Below are 18356 nucleotides of genomic sequence, written 5' to 3'. Positions count from 1 at the left end.
AATTTCTTAAAAAAATTGCTTATTTACAAAAATACCCTCAAAACTAGTCCATCACTCAAACTTTTTAAAAGAAATATATGTTGAGAAATATTTTTATATGAAAAAGTTTTAAAAAATTATTTGATTTGTCTACCTATATTGTAAAATAGAACTAAATATTTATTTATAAAAAAGGAAATATGCTAAGTATTTATTTATTTACTAGAGATATAATTTTATTTCTCACTGTTTGAATTATTTTAAACTTGCATTAATATAATAACTAGCATATTTTAATCAAGCATAAATTTTGAAGGATAATTTTGTCTTTAACTAAGCTAATACATGCATTAAAACCCATTGCATTGCTAATACCATGGTTTTCTATGCATTAATTATGCATAAGATAATACCAAATGAGATGTATAACTAATGCTTGCATAACTAGTGCATAGATTCAAAATATTTACCAAACAAGGTATTATTAATACACAAAGCTATTGCAAACATTATTTTATCTAATGCATCCTACCAAACCAACACATTCTAGCGAACCACCCCTTATAAACCTCCTTTCATGTACTTAATTAATTTATCCATCTCGCCCCGGTAACTAGTACATTTATCGGAAGACCCTCGCCCTTTGCTTTTTTCAATCACTCATTCACTCTCCCCTTTTAGGCGTAATTCAAAAACTTCCCCCAATTCTAGGGTTTCTATCACTTCTCAGTCCCGGCTTCCTTCTTCTCAATTTCCCTTCCCACTTCCATATTCCTTCTCCTCAATTACGCTTTCAGGTAAGTTTCTCACATTATGTTAACTCTCTTTTTATCGATTTAATTTATACAGACTGATATACATATCTGCAGTATATTTGCAATTGCTTCTTTTTTTACCTGTCTTACATTGAAGAGTTAACTACTTTTCAATTGTTTTTGTTATGTATTTACTATGGGATTGAATGTTTATTCAAGCAATGGCACCCTTCAGCTCGAGTTTTTTTTTTTTAAAGTTTTATGAAAGATACAAATATTTACACTCTGTTTGGATGGTTGTTATCTATGGTTTCATAGTGTACAATATCATTGTATTGTATTAATGAATACAATATTTGGATAGATTGCGTCGTTTATTGTGGTTTAATAACATTTTTATTATTTGGTTTGACTGTATATGTTACAAAAGTTGGAGAATTGAAGGAGAAAGGAAGAAATTCTACTGCTAAGCTAAGAACACTAAAATAAAAATAAAGACAAGGTTTTCCTTCATAAGCCTTTGAAAGGGCAAAACTCACTGCATATAGTGAATTAGGAGCTAGGGACTAAACTATAATAAAGTAAACTTACATTGGTAATTAAATGATAAGGTAAACTAGTTAAAGTGGACTTAAATGCTAAAAGCAAAAGTTGTTAACTGATCAGCAGACCCCTCTCTCTAATTTCACCGTACAACCTAACAAGCCCATTGTACAAGCTCCACCAGTAGCTTCAACCTTTCCCATTTTAAATCGTATCAGTATAATAACATGTAAGTTTACTAAAATATCCCTTAAGTACTATAACTATTAAAAATAGCAACAATTACCTGGATAACCATATTAACCATATCAGCATCCCCTACCCCACGGTTTCAAGATAATCTGTCCTAATTGCATATCAGATTAGCACTGCATATTAATATTTCTACGTTTTGTGCTATCAAAAACAAAGTACAGAAGAGCAGTAAGACAAAGAAGAGAACTTACAGTTCAGTTGAATTTTGCCACAGAAGGAGTTCACCAATGGAGGAACTGACCGACTATTGAGCTTTTTCGTGGTTATATAACAACAAAGTTACAATGGGTTTACAACACTATACAATATAATTTTAAGAACTATGGAACTAACATGGTGTTTATGAAAACAATACAATAATGAACCCCGGGAAACAACTATCCAAACAGGGGGTTAGACTGGCCACACTTATTATCACTGTAGGAGTGGTAGGTGTAGTGGTACGCAGTATTGACTAAATTAAGATATTGGATTCACCCATTATTACAAAAGTAGAAGGTGCAGTAAGGGGCGGATTCAGGATTAAGCTTTAAAGGTTCAACCTTAAAGGTTTTAAACATTGAACGCATTGTGTTTTTAAAATTATGGGTTCATATCTATTATTTGTTGCAATGTTTAGTGAACTTTTCACTAAATCAAAATTATTGGATTAACTAAGGGGTTTCCCTTCTTTTTCTGTAATAATCTTAGGTGTGTTGTATAGTGACTTGTGTTACTCAAATCAGTTACATGGTTTTCTATGAGTAGTACTTATTTACATATGGGTAGAGTTCACATTTCTTGTCTGATTTGTTCTAACTTGAGATACAAACAACAATAACAACCCAGTGAGTTTCCACAAGTAGGGTCTGGGTAGAGTGCACGCAGACCTTACCCCTACCACGGAGAGTAGAGAGGCTGTTTCCGAAAGACCCTTGGCTCAAGAAAACGAAAAGAAACAATATATCAGTACCATCAATAGAACCATATGAGTAATAACAACAGCATAAGAACCAGAAAATATATGAAAAACAATAACAAAAACCAGTGAATAAGGCCCGATACTATGAAAAACAAAAGAATAGTGTGGACAAATTGACGCAACAATAATCGCTAGCAGCCTAGGACAAAACCTTATCAGACCAGCCTCCCACCCGGACGAACCTTATCAGCTACCTCCTAACCTACCACTCTAATGCTCGACCTTTACACCTTCCTATCAAGGGCCATGTCCTCGGAAATCTGAAGCCCGCCTGATCACCTCTCCTCAATACTTCTTAGGCTGCCCTCTCCCTCTTCTCGAACCCGCCAAGGCCAACTGCTCACACCTTTTGACCGGGGCATCTGGGCTTCTCCTTCGCACATGCCCGAACCATCTAAGTCTCGCTTCCCACATCTTGTCATTCACACGAGCCACATCCACCTTGTCCCGAATATCTTCATTCCTAATCTTATCCATCCTAGTGTGCCCTCACATCCACCTCAACATCCTCATCTTTGCTACTTTCATTTTATGGATATGTGAGTTCTTAACTGGCCAACACTCTGCCCCATACAACATAGCCGACCGGTTTGACCGCCGCTCTATAAAACTTACCTTTGAGTATCGTTCTAACTTGAGATATAGGCTCATTTAGCACAAAAAATTTGGTGTCTCGAGTTGGATTCATTCTACAACTAATTGTTGTCTTAATTAAGTTTTGGAATATGAGGAAGTTGTAGCTAGAGATTAGCAAATTTATCTTTTATTTGTTTGTTTGTTTGCCAAAGGGGAATTATTTCAAAATGTTTGAATTCCTTGCAGTTCCAATGCTCGGGCGCAGGAGGCAGTAGCCTGCTGTTTGTGCATACACTGATTAACCAATCTTTCATTTGGTGAATGGTGATTATTGGTACTATTCTACTCTCTGCTTGCATCACTTTTGCTCTCCCTCCTCTTGAAGAGCTAAGCTACTGTGCTTTGCTTATTTTATTTTACTTTAAAAGTTATTTTTATTTATAGATTAGGTGCCAGATTTCCATTAAATGAATTCTTAGTATTTTCTGGTTCTCGCGACCCTTTTAATGAAATGGTAAAACATCATTGTGAAGCTTCCAGCAATTTAAAATGAAAAGGAAGAAAGTAAAAAATTGTGGCTGAAATTTTCCCGGGAGATCATCGCAGCTTGTATTTGTGTATAAGATGGGTAATACGGAAAGAATGGAACTTATGCTTTGACGGCAAAGTGGAGAACAACATATATTATAGGCCGAATACATACGAAGACACTTAAAGTTGGCACGATTTTTCATTTAGACACCTAAACTCAAGGGTGTACCTATTGAACACTTATACTACCCGAAACTTATTCCAATTAAGCACTTCTTACTGAGTTGGCACATAAAGTGAGTTTCACCCAATATAGGCCCGTGAAGACCCCAAAAAATAGATTCTTTTTTCTTTTTTATTTCCTTCTTCTTCTCTCTCAAAAACAAAACAGATCTTAGGCAGTCCCCATCTCTTCACTGCCGGAATCCGGCGAGAGAAACCGGCGGCCTCATCCTCTCCAAAAAACCAACGATCCCCCTCTTCTTCTCCATTCTCACAGTCATTTTCTTCTTCAAAGCCAAAATTCTTGTAGGAGAAAATAGAGTTTCACCGGAAATTTTTTGGATGAGCTGTAATCATTTTCTTCTTCATGGAGACCCAAATCTGCCTTCGTCGTCTTCGCCAAAAAATATTTGAGATCAACCCAACAAATGCGGATTCAAATTTAATTAGCCTTCAAATTAGAACTTAACAGCTTTAAAACACAAACTATAAAATGTCATGCTCTCAGTGAGCTAGACAATGGCAAGAAAGCTTTGTAGGAACTCACGGGGAAGCTCCAAACGCCTAGTAGATCAAACAAAGCGGACATTGGCGCAACCAAAGCTATGAGCCAGAAAGCTCGAAGATGAGAAATCCGACAAGCTCCCAATTGGTTCTGGGTTATGACATTAGCAATGAGCTTGCCTCCTTTTTCCGATACAACATGAGCATGAAGAAGTTATTCAGAACGCCTATGGAAGACGGTGGTTGAGAAACCTGGTGGATTTTGATTTTTCTTTTTTTAAAAATATTTTGAGTTTTTGTGCTGAGGTGTCTTTTTAATATTGGTTGTATTTGACACATCAGGGTAAGTGACTTTCACGCACTATAGATTGTCTAGAATTGTAAAATATGTGCTCAATGGGTACAATTTTAACCTTGTTTAAGTGTTCGATAGGTCCTAAGCTTAGTTTAAGTGTCTAAATGAAAAATCGTGCCAACTTTAAGTATCTTCGTATGTATTTGGCCTATATTATAATACACATATATATGTCTTTTAGCTTTTTGGTGTGAAATGAGAATGTAAATACAGTAGATAGTAGATACAACATTATTTGCTAAAGGATTAAAAAAAGTAGATAAAAGTGTTGAAATTTCTCAGTCTTGTTACAATGTAAAAGAGCTGGCTCACTGTAGTTCTAGCTCTACCTGGATGCTGTACTTTCTTTAAATAAAAGAAAAGAAAGGAATAATTATTGACCATGTGCGGTCGTACTGTCCTATAAATTTTCCTGAAATCCCTAGTTGTTTCTGCGTACTGTGATCACTCCTTAGGCTAATGGTCACATAGTCTACCTTTCAGGCTTTCACTACACACACCTCTTTTACAGAAACCAACTTAGCTTCAGAAAGAAAAGTTGAAAATTGCAACAAATTATAGACTTGCTTGTATAAGATATTCATGGTCCACACTTTTTCTCCTATTTTTCTAATGAAAGGCTTGAAAATGCCATGGTCCATGTGGTATCCTAACCTAGTGTACAAGTCTAATGAGTCCCGGATATAGTTACGTAAGTCCTTAGTAACTGAGGTGAAAATAGAGAGAACTTTGAGAGTAACATTATGGCACTAGAATGCCAATGACTAAGAAAATGTTAAATCTTGGCATGTATAACAAATAATAAGAACCTGTTGAAAATGTCATCATGTTGCATTTGGATTTTGTAGTTTAGTGTTGCAGACTTCTCAAGATTCTAGACTCACTCATGAAACCTTACTTCTACATTTGATTTAGTTCATTAAAAATTAAAGGCAAAAAGTTATATGAAAAAGTTAACTTTTTGCTACTTAGAGACCTCATTATCATAATTCACGATACTAAAACAAATGGATATACATTGTGCATTTTAATCCTCTTTGTTGCTTTAGCATTTTTCTAATTTTTGTTGTATGATGTTGCTTTTCCTTTTAATACTATATTGCGACAACTGAAATTTAAAGGGTTTAGATTCTCTATTACTTGTACTTCATAAAAAAGCAAGAGAGTATGGATTCGACATATTATCTACTCCCAATCATTTTGTAAGCTTGCCATTTTTTCAAAACTAATCTGTCCCTTTAAAGGAGCTAAAAAGTAATAATTAAAAAAAAGGGAGCTAAAAATTCGAGCATATGTAACCTTTTCATAAAAAAACAATAAAAGAATAGGTTCAGGCATACATAACTTTCCATTATTCATTTGGCATGCTTATGTTGATAAACAAGATTTGAACTTTGTTAATTAGGTTATCCCTCTAAACACCTCTGGGCAGTTATGTAGGAAGCATACTTCTCTAGATTAGGAGTAATACGATTATGGTTTTGTAAAACTATTTTTATTAGAATACCACTAAAATTCTGCTTGATACTGAACCTCCTGATCATTCTACATGTAATTTTTTTTATTAGTCTCCAAAAGGAGTGGATGCATGCCAATTTTCTTCATCTTTTGGCTGATTGAGTCACTCCACCAGAGTATTTAGGTTTTTAAGTAGTTATCCATAGTGTTATCAAAGACGTGCTTAAAGCGCGCTTAAGCCCTAAAGCGAGACTCAAAACACGTTGAGCGCTTCGTCTCGCTTAACGAGCGCTTCAGTGTTGTCATCAAGGCGCTAAGACATGCTTTTCCTTGCCAATAAGCACAATCCTGAAGAGGGGACACTAAACAATTGATATTTTACTTTAACGTAAATTCTATTCAATGTTTTTGTCCATATATTTGGTATCCATGCTTATAGATATTAGTTTTGGACTACACATACATATTTGTAGTTTTACTCTATTTGCGCCTTTCTTCCTTAAAACTCACGCTTTATTTGCGCTTTGCGATTAAAGTCCCAATGGACCTTAGAGCTTTTTTGCGCTTTTCGCCTTTGATAACACCGAGTTATCCAACAACAAAATCTTCTGGTTTTTAAGTGGTCATTTGGATAAAGAATTAAATAATCCATGTGCAGACAAGGCCTCATTTCTTTTTTTAAAGATTAAGATGTCTGAATATGAATGCACATCTGAATATTAAGATGTGTATTAAGATTAAAACGTGTGAATCTGACACATCTGAATTTTAAGATGTGTATTAATATGTGAATACTAAATGATTAAGACTATTTGTTTTTTTGAATGTATAAAATTTATCTTTATTTAAATATTAATAAATAAAAAATTCAAATAAAATACAATTTAATTTAATATTCTATAAACAAAGTATTTTTTTTAAAATAATATGGTAATTGGTGGTGGTGATGGCCAACGGTGGTGCTTGTGGATGCCAACTGGAGAAGGTGGTTGGAGGTAGTTTTGGTTAATGATGGTGGTTGTGGGTAGTAGCTAGTGGTAATTGGTAGTGGTAGTTGAGGTTAAGAAAGGTGGTTGTGGGTGGTAGCCGTTTATAATGATGGACAATGGTGACTATATGGTGGTTGTGGGTAGTAGCGAGTGGTAATTGGTAGTAGTAGTTGGGGTTGAGGAAGGTGGTGGTGGATGATGGCAGTTTATAATGATGGACAATGGTGACCATGGTTGATGATGGTGGTGGAGGTGATTGATAATGGTGGGGGTGGTAGGTAGTGGTAGGCGATAATGGTAGGTTGGTGGGTGATGGTAGTCGATGATGATGGTGGTGGCGACTATGATGAGGATGGTGGTGGTCGGTGGTGCATGGTGGTAGGTGATAATGGTGGGCAGTGGCGGCGGTTAGTAGTGAATGTGGATGATAGCATCTTAATGAAATTAAGTCCTTGTTATAAATCTTAATTATTTAGAGCTATTCATACCTATTAAGTGGTTGTGAAATAAAAAAAAATATACGCACTAAATGATTAAGATCTTTATAATTAAGATTCAGACTTAAAAAATAAATGCACTTAATATTTGAGATCTGAATGATTAATATTTAGATCGCATTAAGTGCAGACAAATTAGGCCTTAATTACGTTTCTTGAATATTTGCAAATTCAAATGAGCCCAGTTTCTCAAATGAGAGCTGATGCATCATATTCTCTAGAATGATCCTTGCTTACTTGCAGGGTATCTCACACGATGATAGAATTAAGATGAACTTTAATAGAGGACCATTTGCCAATAGCCATTTTAAGGTTTATTTACGCCGACCTTTTTTCCTGTTGGTTTTTGAAGATTTATGCCATGGTGAAGGGAAAGCTTATTTTAATTTGCCAGTCTGGTGGTGAATTTGTGAGTGATGCCGATGGAACCTTGTCATATAATCGAGGAGAGGCAAATGCTGTAAATATCAACCAAGATACTCCATTTGATCATCTGAAGATAAAATTGGCAGAGATGTGCAATCTGGAGCTTAAAACAGTGTCAATTAAATACTTTCTTCCAGGAAATAGGAAAACTCTTATTAATTTAAGGAGCGAAAGGGACTTCAAAAGAATGGTTGAGTTTCATGCTAATTCTGTTACAGCTGAGATTTTTGTCAGCGGGAAGGAAGGTTTTGATCACGAAGCATTGAACACATACACTGACAGGTATTAACAAAATTATTTTAAGTACTTATAAACTTTCATTACCTTATTGACATGATTTAGTGAGACGAGTCCGTTGCCAGCCAATGTCTATTACGGCTAAAGCAAATTGGTTAATCACTTGCATGTCACTGGTAGTATATATGTAATTGACATTCTGCTTTGTATCTCAATTAACAACAGTTCCAGGACAATTGGGTTAAAACTGGCTGAGAACGTAAATCATCATGGCACGCCTGCAACAGCAGCTGATTCTGGTGGTCTGAGTATAACACCTTCAAAAGCTATGCCATTAAGGACTGTTCATACTGATGCTGCCTCTCCTATAGCTATTCAAAGTGATTGTCTGGTCGATGTACATATCAGCTGCCAGGAACCAGCTATTAATGCAACAGCTGATAGCTCCAGTCAAGCCACTACTTCGTCAAACCCTTTTTCTGGCCATGTTGCTGAGGATGATTCTGACTATGCTCCACGCTCACGTGCTGCTGTTGGTACTACTGCTCAGAGCCCAATCAGCTTTGACTATGATAGTACCCCTGCTGATACTGTAAAGAAGCGCAGGCGCACTGCTTCATGGACAATTGGTGCCAACGGTCCAACCATTGTCGTGACCGGTAATGATTCTAAGGAGAAAATCTCACGGAAGAAGAAGAGTCGAAGTTCAACTGGTGTAATGGACAGTAATGACACGGTGGAGGATGAAGATTATGTTCAATTACCTGATGATTCTGACAGCTCCTCTGCAGTTGCTCTTCGTGATGAAGATCTGCCAGAGAAATTAGTTGCCACTTGGAAAGAAGGTATAACTGGTGTCGGTCAGGATTTTAAGAGTGTGAAAGAGTTCCGGGCTGCACTGCAAAAGTATGCTGTTGCTAATCGCTTTGTCTACAAGTTGAAGAAAAATGATGCTTCCCGTGTAAGTGGCAGATGTACCGTAGAGGGTTGCTCTTGGAGAATTCATGCATCTAGGGTCCCTGCTGCTCAAACATTTAGGATCAGAAAGTTTAATTATTTGCATACATGTGGAGGCGAATCGTGGAAGTCTGGTCATCGTACAAGGAATTGGTTGGTAAGTATCATTAAGGAAAGGTTACGAGATTCTCCAAATGACAAACCTAGGGAAATCGCTAAAGGCATTTTGCGTGACTTTGGGATTAAATTGAGATATAGACAAGTACGGCGAGGGATGGAAGATGCCAAGGAGCAACTTCAAGGTTCGTACAGAAAGTCATATAACAGGTTACCTTGGTTCTGTGAAAAGGTAGTAAATACTAATCCTGGTACTGTTGCTAAGCTTATGATAAACGATGAAAAAATACTACAGCGCTTCTTTTTCTCACTTCATGCCTCAATACATGGTTTCAAGCACGGTTGCCGACCTCTTATTTTCCTTGAAGCTACATCTCTAAGATCAAGGTACAAGGAGACTCTGTTGACAGCAACTGCAGTTGATGCAGATGATGGTTTCTTTCCAGTTGCTTTTGCAGTAATAGATATTGAAAATGATGATAGTTGGCGTTGGTTTTTGCAGCAACTAAAATCTGCATTATCAACTCTTCAATCTATAACTTTTATCTCAGATCGAGAGAAGAATTTAAAGAACTCTGTTCTTGAGGTGTTTGAGAATGCTTGTCATGGCTATTCCATTTTTCATCTTCTGGAAAGCTTCAAGAGAAATCTGAAGGGTCCATTCAGTGGTGATGGGAGAAATGTTTTACCTGAAATTTTCCTTTCCGTTGCTCATGCAGTCCGACTTGGTGGTTTTAAAAATTCGACTGAGAAAATCAAACAGATTAGTTCACACGCATACGATTGGGTGATCCAGATTGAGCCAGAGTGTTGGACAAGTTTGTTATTTAAGGGTCAGCACTATAATTATGTAACAGAGGATGTTGCAGAACCATACTCCAAGTTGATTGAGGATTCTCGTGGATCAACAATAATGCAAAAAATTGAAGCCTTAATATGTATGCTCGGTGATCTAATAGATCATCGTAAATTGGAGTCAAGTAATTGGTCCACTAAACTTACTCCGTCAAAAGAGAGAAAGATACAGGAAGAAGCTGTTAAAGCTGATGGTCTAAAAGTTCTATTCTCATCTAATGTCCTATTTGAAGTTCATGATGAGATGACTCATGTTGTGAATATTGAAAACCGTGAGTGCACATGCCTGGAGTGGAAACAAAGTGGGCTGCCTTGCTGCCATGCGGTTGCTGTGTTCAAATCTACTGGTAAATGTGTGTATGATTACTGCTCGAGCTACTTTACAGTTGAAAGTTACTGTTCTACATATTCTGTGTCTGTAAACCCGATACCTGGGATTGGAGCACCAGTTGAAGAAGATGGTGAGTCAGATACTGCGGATGTGTTACCCCCTTGCCCTTCAGAATCGCAGATTGAGGAAAAACCAGAGGAGACCAAAACTGTAGACCCGGATAAGAGGACAGTAAGTTGCAGCAGGTGCAAGGAACCAGGACATAATAAAGCTTCATGCAAGGCCACTTTATAGGTCCTTGCTTCCTCCTTGTTTGCATCTTGTACATTTCTTAAAATTACATCTTAATGACTTGTGATGTATTGCTCTTCTTTGTAATTTGTTGCGCTCTGCATTTCTACTTCACAGAAGACTCTCATTATTTCCATTGGTAAAAGCTGGTATATTTCTTCATCTATGGGTAATTTCTTCCTCATTGTGTCTGTACTCTCAGTACCTTCTGGAAATCCATAAGCTATGAGTTTTGAACTCGAAAGCAAGGTGTAAGACGATGGTAAGATTCTTGGCCTCAAAAGGGTATAAAGCTGTTCCCGTAGCTTGTCTGTTGCAAAAATGATTTTCTATATTTCAGACTATGAATTTTTGAATCGTCTTGTTACATTACATGATATGTGATGGTAAATTCTCAGTTTACTCGACGTGAGAGAATAATGATGGGTTCTCGGATTGGACGGACGATTTCTTGGTACTGTTTTGCACTGTTAGAACCATTCAGAGCGACACACAAGCGTCTCATTCTTAATACGCTGAAGTGGACAACAAAAGACAAAGGTTGATTTACAGTGGAATGCAGAGTGCCTTTTCAAAATTTGTATATAAAAAAGATGTGAGTTGAAAGTTATGCAAATGAATGTTATTTGGTGGCTTTAATATGCTGATCCTAGGGAAGAGTCGAAACAAACATTAATAAGTTAATAAATCTTACCACAAGTGCACTCTATCCTTACCTTCCAAAGTTGACATAAGTTAATTTCAACGGGACTATTAAGAAAAGTAAATTTTCAGGCTACTTCTTCCAATAACAGTTAACATCGTTCAAATCAAAACTCAAACTCAACTCAACTCAATTATGCCCTAATTCTTCATTAATAGGAATCAAGTATATGAATTTTCTATAATCATTAAGTATATTTTATTTATTTAAAAATTTAAACCATAATTAGACTATTTTTAAATCAAGACTCGAGTCAAATTGTCATTTGGGATGTGGAGAGAGCAATAGCTGTTGTTACCAACCAACCCAAAGTACCTAACAAGAAGCCAGAGTTTGCCTTCCTTACCTATCCTGCTATCCACCCCACCTACTTCCCCCCATTCCTTCTCCTTCACTTCTCTCAACAAAAAAACTAAGTCCAAATTCCTTCTCTGCTCATTGCATTGATCGCGTCACTAAAAGGGATAGATTGGTTTATAAATTTCTCCATTGTTTCAGTACAAGTGAGAAGATTCAAAGAAAATGTCCCTTACTGATTCAGTGCAAAACAAAGAGCCTGGTGTCATCACCTGCAAAGGTTGGTAACTAATTTCAATACCCTTCATTTGATTTTCCCTTCTTACCAAGAATCTTGATTTTTTAATTTTCAGCTGCTGTGGCATGGGGACCAGGAGAAGCAATGGTAATTGAGGAGGTGGAATTGAGTCCACCTCAGCCTATGGAAATTCGTGTTAAGGTTGTCTCTACTTCTCTCTGTCGCAGTGATGTCACTGCTTGGTTGTCACAGGTTTGGTCTCTACTTCATCTTTTTTTTTTTTTTTTTTTTTTTTTTATATATATAAAACTGGGCAACCATACCTTTTATGTCATGTACTAGGACGACAAATGCTGGAATCGATCATGTACATGAATTAGTCCTTTAAAATTTGTTCATCATAATAAACCAGTTCTACAAATATGGCATTGAATTATTAGGTGCTCAATCTTGGACCAACTGGAGATGGACTGCTTTTATTAGAGATACAGTAGAGGTGCCTAAAATAAGAACTAGCAAGTTATACTGTATAAGATTGCACTTTTTTCTGACAAAAGCGCTTCGCACTCGTACTCATCCCAATCTCATTTTGTTTCCCAAAGAAAACTAGCTAAATCCAATCTTATTTTGTGTTCTCAAAAGTAAAATCTGAACTTATGTAGGAAGGGGGGATGCGGGCACATTATACAGTAGAAAAGACTCAATCTTGGGCCCTCTTTATTCGTTTATCTTGTCTTTCTTTATCATTTTGGCAAAATCTGGTTCTTGTTTTATTTTTCTTTTCAGATGAATCTACCAGAATTATTTTCTTATCCTTCAAATATTTTGCGCCCAATGATGAAGTTCTTGTTATTTTCAGGCTCAGGCTTCTATTTATCCTAGGATATTTGGTCATGAAGCATCAGGGTCAGTTCTATATCTCGTCCAGCTTCTACTTGAATGATAATGCTTTTGGTCAGTAGTTTAAACATGTATCTTGCTGCTGATAGGAAGTCGTCAAAATACTAACACAAAATTTTCTGATATAATGCATAGCCTTGAAACATGTCTTGGCGTGATAATGCGTCTCTCCAAGAGGCTAATGGTCATGTTGTAAGGAGGGGCCAATGTTATTTTGAGTTGGATTTCTCAAATTTCCGAATTTGTCAAGCATGTATAATGGTTTCATCACCCACTTGATGCATAATGGTTTCATCGCCAAAATACTCTTAGTTAACTTACTCATCAGGTGCTCTGTCTATAAGGAAAAGCATTCCGTCACAGACCGTGGCATCACCAAGAGCCACAATTGCAGTGCAATAGAAGTGGTTGATGGATTGAATATTCTCTCATTTCTGAACATAGAATCAAGCTTTAATATTTTTGCAGGATTGTTGAGAGTGTTGGGCAAGGAGTGACTGAATTTGTAGAAGGAGACCATGTGCTAACCTTATTTACTGGGGAATGCATGAGATGCAGACATTGTACCTCAGGCAAAAGCAACATTTGCCAAGTTCTTGGATTGGAACGAAAAGGTGTTATGCATAGTGATCAGAAGACGCGGTTCTCTATAAAAGGGAAGCCGGTTTATCATTATTGTGCAGTTTCAAGTTTTAGTGAATATACGGTTGTACACTCTGGTTGTGCGGTCAAGGTTAGTTCAAATGCGCCTTTGGAGAAAATCTGCCTCCTCAGTTGTGGAGCGGCAGCAGGTAACTTATGGAGTACTGTTCAATTAAATCACAGCTGATTTTTTTACTTCTTTACTACTATTGAAATTTGTTATATCGTTTGAAATATTTTTTCTAAATGGTTAAATCCTCCTTCAGTTCTAGATGTTACTTTAATTCTTAACCTATTTATTTCTGTATAGCTTCGCAACTAGCCATAAGTTAAGTTGTTATTCCGAAAATTTCAAATGAAGCACTGTGCAGCCTCACAATTGAAATGCAATTATCAGGTCTAGGTGCTGCTTGGAAGGTTGCAAATATCTCGGAAGGATCAAAAGTGGTCATTTTTGGTCTTGGGACTGTAGGCCTTTCTGTGAGTACATTGATCCAAGCTTAACATAATATGGGCTAAATGTTTTCCTGGAGAACTTGACAATGATAAATACTAAGATGCTTAGATATTGTGCTAATAGGTTGCACAAGGTGCTAAAATGAGGGGAGCATCTCAAATTATTGGTGTAGACACAATGCAAGAGAAATACGAAAAAGGTATCACATCAAACGCCGTGTAAAAAGTTGAAAACCAGAAATGTTTCCTAAACTTATGTTGAAAAGTTTCCCTGGTTTATTGATGTTCTTCTCTTCTGGTGCAGCAAAGGCTTTTGGAGTGACCGATTTTTTGAACCCAAATGATACTGATGAACCCATCCCACAGGTGCTTTACTTTTCATGATATATATACAGCAAAAGCTTGTAAATTAGTTTCATTCTTTCTCCCAGCTAATTATTAGTCATGAATCTTGCCAATCATGTTTGCGGTCTAAAACAACACAGGAGCATTACAACAACTATGATTCGATCTCGAGCTAGTTGGACTGTCTATATAAATTCTCACCTTCATTTCTATTTGTACCTGTTTCACTCCAATACGCAATAATTTGGGGATTGTCTTATAGAGGTTTTCTTTCATTTTCTAATTTCTAATTCATACAAATCTCGAAACAGATTAAAAAGACTTTTAGCAAACACTAGACCTAATGTTTTACCAGTATGACTAAGCACTAATGCCTATGGTTCTTTTGCCTCTATTATGTTATGTGTTTCATGACCGCTGCATAGATTATGCGTGATTGTTGGTCTATAAAGACAACTTCCTTTTATGTGGCTTTAAGTCTACTTGCCTCCTTTCTCAGGGGAGGATAGAGCTTGGAGGCACGGGGTTCATATAAATCCAGTACTTTTGCTGTGGAGCATAATTTATGTATAAAAATTCACTATAATTACAATAAGTAATAGATACGAACCCATAACCTTAAAAATATAATGGGTTTGATGGTAAAAACCTAAAATATTGAACCCATAGCGCTTAAATCCTGAATCTACCTCTACCCTCTCTAACTCTTGGTATCATACCTACAAAATGGTACATTTGAGGTCTCCTCTATTTTTGCTACTTGCATATTCCATAATTTTCTTTTATCTTGTCAATCTTGTGTGACCACATATCTATATGAACATCCGCTTTGTACGATACTCATATTATGGAGGGTTGGGAATAAGAGACCCAACATTCAATCCCGTATAATATCGATGGTCTTAAATATGGCCAACAGAATTTGCCGCACTTAGGTATCTTCCTATTGCATAACATTTCTGAAGTGCTCCTCAATTTCAACATTCTATTTTATCTTTTTATATCTTCAGCTATCGACCATTCACCTAGACCATTGAGCTTATATTTGAATTGTCTTAATTTATGCACTGCTATCCCGTCTAATAAACACCTTTACTTGGTTCGTCTTATGCTGGCTTAATTCGCGTGTCTATATCCTTTCTTATCTTTACTTATCCTAAAACCCTTGCTATGTAGAATGCTTATTCAAAGTTCAAACTTTTGTTTAATCGTCTTGTGTAGCGTCGTCAAGTAAACCAATATCGTCTGCAAATAGCATACAGAATGGACCAGTTCTGTTCATGCTCAGGCTATGCTTTCTTTTCGTAAACTCTGAGTACTTTTTAATTTCAGGTTATAAAACGCATAACTGATGGAGGTGCAGACTATTCATTTGAGTGTATAGGAGATACAGGAATGATTACCACTGCATTGCAATCATGTTGTGATGTAAGAATAGAGACCCCATTTCAGTACTCTCCGGCATTCTCTGAGATTTATTTCTCTTATACCTCCAATTTTTTGTCATCTTCTATTTGTGTTAGGGATGGGGCTTGACCGTCACACTTGGAGTACCCAAGCTGAAGCCAGAGGTAACAGCTCATTATGGACTTCTTCTTACCGGTAGAACATTGACAGGATCCCTATTTGGAGGATGGAAACCGAAGTCTGAAATTCCTTCATTAGTTGAAATGTACCTAAGGAAGGTAGACTGTTACACTGTTTTTGCAACTTGATGAAACCTTTGGACGTCGTGTTTATTTACTCCAAAAGGACTTTCAACATTGGAATATTAAGCCATTGTGAGTTTTTGCTTGCAGGAAATTGAGATAGATGACTTGATAACACATAACCTGCCATTTGAGGAGATAAACAAAGCTTTTGATCTGATGAAAAGCGGGACTTGTTTGCGCTGCGTCATACATATGCCTAAATAGAAGGTTCTTCAATGGCTGAATGTTTTTCAATGAAATAGATAGCCATCACCATGAACTGCGAGAAAATTTGATGTTGTAATGTAGTGTATGATCATTGCCTGCCATCGGTTATTTGTTCAGGATGGAGGGCTGAGCTGTGCAAACTACTTTTACAGAGGAAAGTTTGATGTCATATCAAAATGCATTGACTGGCCTCAGAGACAGTTTGCCGTTTAGGCAACTACTCGGAGATTTCTAATCATTAGCTGAGTTAGATGCAATTATCCAGTGAAGACCATATAATTTAAAACCTTTTGGCCTTACGTGGAGCAAATTTGGATTCCGAATATGCTACTGCAGAATCTTTCACTGCTTTTGTTACTATTGCTCTCACTTGTTATTATGCCACCTTAACAGCTGGGACCCCCTAACCATTTCTATCTATTTTTAGTAGGGCTCTAGACAGACCCCTGTGTATTAGACAACCGGGGGGGGGGGGACCAAAAAAGATCTTCTGCATAACATTCCAATCTCTTTTAATGTCCTTGAATACTGACAGGATACATGTTGCTAGCACTGCACATTAATTATGGAAATTATGTTACCCCCTTATTTGTTACCTAGAATATGAATTCATCAGTGTTGTAGAAGTCTAGATTGAGACAGCCCTAGGGAGGAAGAACTAAAGTGGGGTTCACGAAATACATATTATATGGATGTCCACTAATCAACTATAACTTTCACTCTTCCTTATTATGTAGATAACCTCCACTACTTCTCACCATTATAGTTGTAATTCCTATACCTCCATGATCTTCCCTCGTGATCTCAATAATTAATATCATATTCATGACATACCTTTGTATTATCTTAATGTCATCCTATAAAATAGAGGTTTTGAGCATCATATTGTACACACTTGAAAATACATGAACAATTGAAGAATAAGAAAGTTCTTTCTTTTCTCTTCATCTATTGTCTATTTTCTTATTTCATATTATTGCCATTTGAGCTTAATTTCTTAATACGCTATCCGCACTAGGCTCACCTTTCACCCACAACACTCATACTACTATCACATAGCTAACTGAAACTTACTCACGTCATAATGCACTCCTCGCTTGACGAAATCAAAAGGGATTTGCTACCGGTTGGCTATATAATCTCTGTCCACGAAACCCCCTTACGAGAGAAGGTACAAATTTATTGTTTCCTTGCGCTCCACCCAAGGTATATTAATTAGGGGTGTCAATGGTTCAATTTGACCGGTTATTTTATAAAATTTGTATCATACCGATTTTTCGGTTATTCTATTATGTATAATTAAAATTAGATTTTTCGAAACCATCCCGATCATGTCGGTTTCTCTTCGATATCGGTACGGTTCGGTTAATTGTTGGATTTTTTTTAATGTCATGTAAAAGTCACTTGTAGAAAAAGAATGCAATAAAAGTACTTTTATAGGATTTGTCAAAACTCTCTAGACATTTTTACATTTTAAAAGGTAATGAACCGAGAAAATATGAAAAATGATCAAAGTATAGATCCATCAACTATTCTACAGCAGCGTAAAAGAAACTAAGCAAATACAAAGAAAATATAAATCACACGAGTGGAAAGATATTAACGAAGATGAGACTCAAGAATAGATTAGATATTCAAAAAGATAAATTTGAATCATACGATAGGAAACATATTCAATAAATTGTAGTTTGCTACTCATAATCGCTAAAATACCTTGTATCTTGCTAGTAAATATGCTGAAAATAATTTAATTTCAATAGGAATAACATAGTAAGTTTGAGAATTAGGATTTTGAGTTTAATTAGTTGCTGGCTTGTAACTGTTTTCATGGTTCGAAGGCCTAAGGAAAAATAATGTTTTATTATTTTTAAACTTAATATATAAATATATTTTTTACATGTAAATTTATTCGGTACGGTTCGTTATTTTTTGATTTATTTTCATAAAATAAAAGACCTACCCTAATTATCGGTATGGTTATAAATTTATATAAAAACATATGGTTTTATAAAAAAAA

At 36.3% G+C, this 18356-nt stretch overlaps 2 protein-coding genes across 5 annotated transcripts; both read left to right on the top strand.

The window, feature by feature from the left end:
• Window positions 1-591: 591 nt before the first annotated feature.
• LOC104217215 (uncharacterized) lies at window positions 592-11423 on the top strand. Of its 4 annotated transcripts, XR_011400625.1 has the most exons (6): window positions 592-776; window positions 3316-3403; window positions 7978-8333; window positions 8514-10842; window positions 11042-11101; window positions 11238-11423. XR_011400625.1 is itself a non-coding variant. In XM_009767414.2 (5 exons), the coding sequence occupies exons 3-4, from the start codon at window positions 7987-7989 to the stop codon at window positions 10840-10842; spliced, it is 2676 nt and encodes an 891-aa protein (XP_009765716.1). In that variant the 5' UTR covers window positions 592-776; window positions 3316-3403; window positions 7978-7986; the 3' UTR covers window positions 11238-11422. The 4 variants fall into 4 exon arrangements, 3 of the variants coding, with proteins under 3 accessions (XP_009765716.1, XP_009765702.1, XP_009765737.1); XM_009767414.2 differs by lacking the exon at window positions 11042-11101 and having other exon boundaries at window positions 11238-11422; XM_009767400.2 differs by lacking the exons at window positions 11042-11101; window positions 11238-11423 and having other exon boundaries at window positions 8514-11003.
• Window positions 11424-11808: 385 nt separating this feature from the next.
• On the top strand, window positions 11809-16662 carry LOC104217203 (alcohol dehydrogenase-like 6). The gene is made up of 10 exons (XM_009767385.2): window positions 11809-12119; window positions 12193-12329; window positions 12937-12983; window positions 13446-13768; window positions 14017-14099; window positions 14200-14275; window positions 14380-14441; window positions 15753-15848; window positions 15944-16105; window positions 16220-16662. The coding sequence occupies exons 1-10, from the start codon at window positions 12065-12067 to the stop codon at window positions 16334-16336; spliced, it is 1158 nt and encodes a 385-aa protein (XP_009765687.1). The 5' UTR covers window positions 11809-12064; the 3' UTR covers window positions 16337-16662.
• Window positions 16663-18356: the final 1694 nt, after the last annotated feature.

Source organism: Nicotiana sylvestris, chromosome 6 (assembly GCF_000393655.2).
Source record: "Nicotiana sylvestris chromosome 6, ASM39365v2, whole genome shotgun sequence".
Lineage (NCBI taxonomy): Eukaryota > Viridiplantae > Streptophyta > Magnoliopsida > Solanales > Solanaceae > Nicotiana > Nicotiana sylvestris.
This window is presented reverse-complemented; position numbering and strand designations above follow the sequence as displayed.